The sequence below is a fragment of the Mytilus californianus genome, unplaced genomic scaffold, assembly GCF_021869535.1.
Source record: "Mytilus californianus isolate M0D057914Y unplaced genomic scaffold, xbMytCali1.0.p SCAF_7, whole genome shotgun sequence".
Classification (NCBI taxonomy): Eukaryota; Metazoa; Mollusca; class Bivalvia; order Mytilida; family Mytilidae; genus Mytilus; species Mytilus californianus.
The window spans coordinates 88,142,357-88,147,376 of record NW_026262723.1 but is presented as its reverse complement, the minus strand read 5'-3'; the positions used below and the strand labels follow the sequence as shown (position 1 = coordinate 88,147,376).

Here is a 5,020-nt window from a genome sequence, read left to right as displayed (position 1 = left end):
TTGTTAATATGTCTTTTGATTGAGTTAAGCCATTTCAATTGATATTTTATAGTGTGTCTTTCTATGTTGTGATGTTCACCATTGTTTCAGGTTAGGGCAAAGGTTGGCGCCTATTAAAACGTTTAAACCCGCTGCATTTGTTTGCACCTGTCCTAAGTCAGGAACCTGATGTTCAGTGGTTGTCATTTGTTGATGTGGTTCATAAGTGTTTCTCGTTTCTCGTTTTTAATATAGATAGACCATTGGTTTTCCTGTTTGAATGGTTTTACACTAGTCATTTTTGGGGCCCTTTATAGTTTGGTGTGAGCCAAGGCCCTGTGTTGAGGGGCATTATTAAAGGTAAACCCTAGTCTGTACATATGTACCTAAACTGGTTTCCACTCTAGATTTAGTTTATTTCAACCAAATATTATGTAACTTATATATACACTGCTTATTACCACCAAATACAGATCAAATTGTGTTGTTGTGGGTGGTGTCACTTTCACTGTTCTCAAGTTATGTCCCTTTATAAATGGAAATATTGCTGAATTTGCTATTTTTGCTCTCTTACTTTACTTCACCAAATGATATGAAACTTACACACAGTTCTTATTATCACCTAACAAAGATCAATATAAAAAAGAAGATTTGGTATGGTCGTCAATTAGACAACTCTCCACAAGAGACCACATGACACAGAAATTAATAGCTATAGGTCACAGTATGGCCTTCAACAATGAGCAAAGCCCATACCGCATAGTCAGCTATAATAGGCCCAGAAATCACAAATGTAAAACAATTCAATTGAGAAAACTAATGGCCTAATTAATGTACAAAAAAAGAACGAAAAACAAATATGTAACACAACAACAAACGACAACCAAGTTTGGATTTGGATGGTGTCACTTTCACCGTTCTCGAGTTATGTCCCTTTATGAATGGAAAAATTGCTGAATTTGCCATATATTTACAAACGGGAGCTGTGTCAAATGGTCACATTCTTCTTTTTTTTTTTTTTTGTATGAGATGAATAAATACAAAGTGTTTGAATGAGGTCTTCCAGGTAAGCTCTGCAAAGAAGGTCAAATATCTGGTAGACTATTATTTATTTAAAAGTCACATTTAAAAATGGTAGGTTACACATGATCTTGATTTCATATTCAAGGTTTGATGAATTTTTTTTTTTTAACCTTTTATAAAATATCTCATTGCATTTAAGATGAATATTAGGTTAGATATCATTTGCATTACTGTTGAAAAAAGATGATGTGGTATGATTACCAATGAGACAAATATCCACCAAAGAAAAAAAATGTAAACTACAGGTCACTATGCAGACTTCAACAATGAACAAAATCAATACCATAAGTAAGCTATAAAAGCAAACTGTTAAATTATTCTAAAGAGAAAACTAAGGCCGTAATGAACTTTATTTGTCATTTGGAATCTGGTGGTTAGTTGTAGATCGTTGTCTAATTGGCAATATACCACTTCTCCTTATTTTATAAGGGAATGATTAATTGTATGATTTTCAGTATCTTTGCATTATATTTTTTATATATTGTTTATTATATTTTGAATGTTGTAGGTAACTTTTACTCTACTAGTGTGTAGTGTTGATCATATGGTAGATATTTTGAATGAAAAAGATGTAAGAAGTAAGAGAAGTTGTATTTCATACTCAGAGCCAAAAGATTTACTGATCAAGAAGGACCGTGATGAGTTGCTGGAGGCATTTTGGAGATTGAATTATGCTACTGTCTGAGGTGTTAATTTCCACATTTTATGTCCATGTGAAGTTTTACCTTTACATGTTAGCTCTTACTGGTACCATCATTTAGCGACAATACTCACAATTAAAATTTGTGAAAATGTTCGCCTCTGAAACCATTCAGAATTAGATTAAACTTAATCTGAAATGACTCATAAGTATTCTGGTTAGAAATATGTCTGACAACTTCATTCATCTACCAGTATGGCAATATGGACACAAATATTCATGGTATACAAATATTGATGAGACAGCACACCAGCAACACAACAATAACAAGATAAGGGCTCTAGAACTACATGGGGTCTTGACAAATTAAAGTGCCATATGTCAAGCTCTAAATGGCCTGGATTCTAAGATAAATTATTATTAGAGACTTTCAAAATTCAAATGGTTACTCATACTTATTATAATTTTTTTTTTTCATTAAGATTATTTTGCCTCATCCCCTCAGCTGTCATGCTCCATTGACTTTGAAACTTTTCAATAGTTCACATGTTAAAGTGTTGAATTGCAACATTTGCATTATGAAATAAAAATTCAAATTACACGCAGGCAAGATACATCTCTGTGAAACAAAACCAAAATTATGCCAAAAGACCTCAATCATTTAATGATTATTGCTGAAATTGCTTTAAAAAGAAATAAATTGCTTTAGAAATTATTATTTGATAATTCTTATAAATAATTCATGTGAATAATTACTTACATAAAACTGCTCCATTTGTAAGTATCACATCCCAGATGGTTGTCATCATAGTACAAAGGAATCATAGGAGTTGTGTTGAAATATACTTATCTACTATATGAATAACCCATAGCTGAGAGGGTGGTAGAGCAAATTGTTACCCCAAGAAAACATTGTCAACCGAGGTAAAGCCAAGGTTGACAATGTTTATTTGAGGGGTAACAATCTGCTCTATCACCCACTCAGCTATGTGTTATTTGATATATTATACTGAATGCTCTGCCATTATTGTGTTTTAAATTTTAAATTAAAAGTCAGCTGTTTTCTCAATAGAAAGTCTCCTTTTATAGGTTAGACAAATGACCCTGCAGCTTGGTAATAAAAAAAATTGTATGTTTCAGTAGCATGATAAAATATAAATATAGTAATGACTTTGTCTTTCTGTCTGTGTGTCTGTAACAAATGGTTTCCGGATGGTAACAAAAATATCCCTTGCTTGATAGGAATGAAACTTATACAGATGGAAGAGGAGTAACCCTATTGATTTTGGGGGCAATAAGTCAAAGATCAAAGTCACTAAATAAAAATAGAAAATTTTAGAAAAATTGTTTCCATGGTAACTTGAGTTTCCCTTGCCTGATTGGAATGAGACTTGTACAGATAGAAGATATAGGGAAGGGTCAGCATGTCAAAGTTCAAGGTCACTGCTAATAAACATATTATTTTTTAAAGTTGGTTTCAGGATGGTATCCCACTCTTTTTAGGTACACATGTAAATAGGTGAAAATTTCACACTTTTATTTGTTCCTCCAAGCATAATAGTATTTTGATCCCATGGAATAAATGTTTTCTCTCATTGTAACTATGCAGATTGGGGAGCATTAGTTGGCAGTGCCAGCATTTTACTTATTTTTTTTCTGTCATGTCTGTATTGTGTAGAAGTGATTGTTATGATTGACACAATCTGAAAATTTTATGTACTTCAACAATATTTTCCTGTGTCTGAATAGGATAATTTACTGATGGTAAAGTGACACCTTTAATTTATATATTCATTAAGCTTGCAGATTATTCTTATTATTTCCATGTCGGATAAATGATAAATTAATATCTAGATATGTACATAGCCTATATGATTTGCTTGGCACCATGATATATAGATTGCAACAAATAAACCTATTTCAATTTATTTGTAGTGATTATTGGGTGTATCAGACCAAAAAATAGGAAATTGAAGTCATCAGCATTTATTTGCATGGATGTTGCAATCATTAAGAATTCAATGTATCCCATTAGCTAACCCATAATAATTTATCTGTATAATTGAAAGTATCTGACCAAATGATAGGTTGTTAATAAAGTGGAAGTGGATGTATGCACTATTTATTTGACACATACAATAATGAAATCAAAGTATGTTGTAAAGAGATAGCGGGGGGGGGGGGGGGGGGGGGGGGGGAATCGCACCATTCCTTATAACTTAATAACTATTGCACTTTTATATATCTTCATATAACCCATTTGTTTGCTGATGAAAGCCAGATGCCAAATCTTATACTATCACTACAAACCAGTAAAAGTCTGAAATGGCCTATATCTGTACTCGACTGTACTGATTTTTACTCGACCAGTCTGAATTGGTCTGAATTTTACTCGACATTACTTGACCCCAGTCTTAACCATACTCGACTGTACTGATTTGGACTTGACCCTTATCTTTGCCATTGAAAATAGTCTGAACTATTACTCGACCAGTCTGAAACAGTCTTAACCCATTCTTGACCTGTACTCGACCTATTTTTTCAGTCTAAACCATACTCGACCAAAGGTCTGATCAATACTCGACCAGTCTGAACCATACTTGACCAAATAACCTCTACTTTTTTAATTTTAACTGTTAAAATAAATTTCTTTTTAACTGACATGACAACAGCCACAATAAAATAAAGATATATATAAAAACAGATTTTTACATCCTTACATGATTCTCAGATTTATCAAAAAGAGATAGTTAAATCAATTATCTTATATAATAATTTAATTATATTAATTTTAAAGTTTTAGAGTTTTGTTAAAAAAAAGATTTTCTTTTACCAAAAAACCACACCTATACTGAGGTTAATAAAACCTTATTAAGGTGCTTCTTGTTTGGCATGTGTTTTTTTTTTTAAATTAATTTTCCTAAATTCCTAAATAAAAACTACATAGGTTTTATGGTTACATACAATAGTCATATAATTATCTTTTAAATGAGGTAACAACAGCCAACAAAATCACTGAAATAGTTTAACCTTATATTAGAAATATATCTATTCTTATTATAATTTGGGATATATTATATATAATATATATCAAATTGGGATGAAAAATTAAAGAAATGAATAAAATTGTTCTTTTGATTAGTGGTAAAGTATAAAGTAATACCTCCTGCTTGGGGCAAACTCATTAAAAAGATCACACCTGGTCAGAGAGTAATAAATTCTTAATAACATTCATTCAAAATTGCAACATCCTGTAAAACTTAAATTGCAAGGCCTTTTGAATTCACTAGATAAGTAATACACGAGTTTAAGAAAAAT

General features: G+C 31.6%; 1 protein-coding gene across 1 annotated transcript in view; it reads left to right on the top strand.

Moving 5' to 3' along the window:
- The window catches only part of LOC127708085 (uncharacterized), a 14,694-nt gene extending 11,064 nt beyond the window's left edge, over positions 1-3,630 (top strand). The window contains exon 6 of the mRNA XM_052212901.1: positions 1,571-3,630. Within this exon, the coding sequence (XP_052068861.1) occupies positions 1,571-1,747 (177 nt within the window). The 3' untranslated portion in view covers positions 1,748-3,630. The remainder of the gene's footprint in view (positions 1-1,570) is intronic.
- Positions 3,631-5,020: the final 1,390 nt, after the last annotated feature.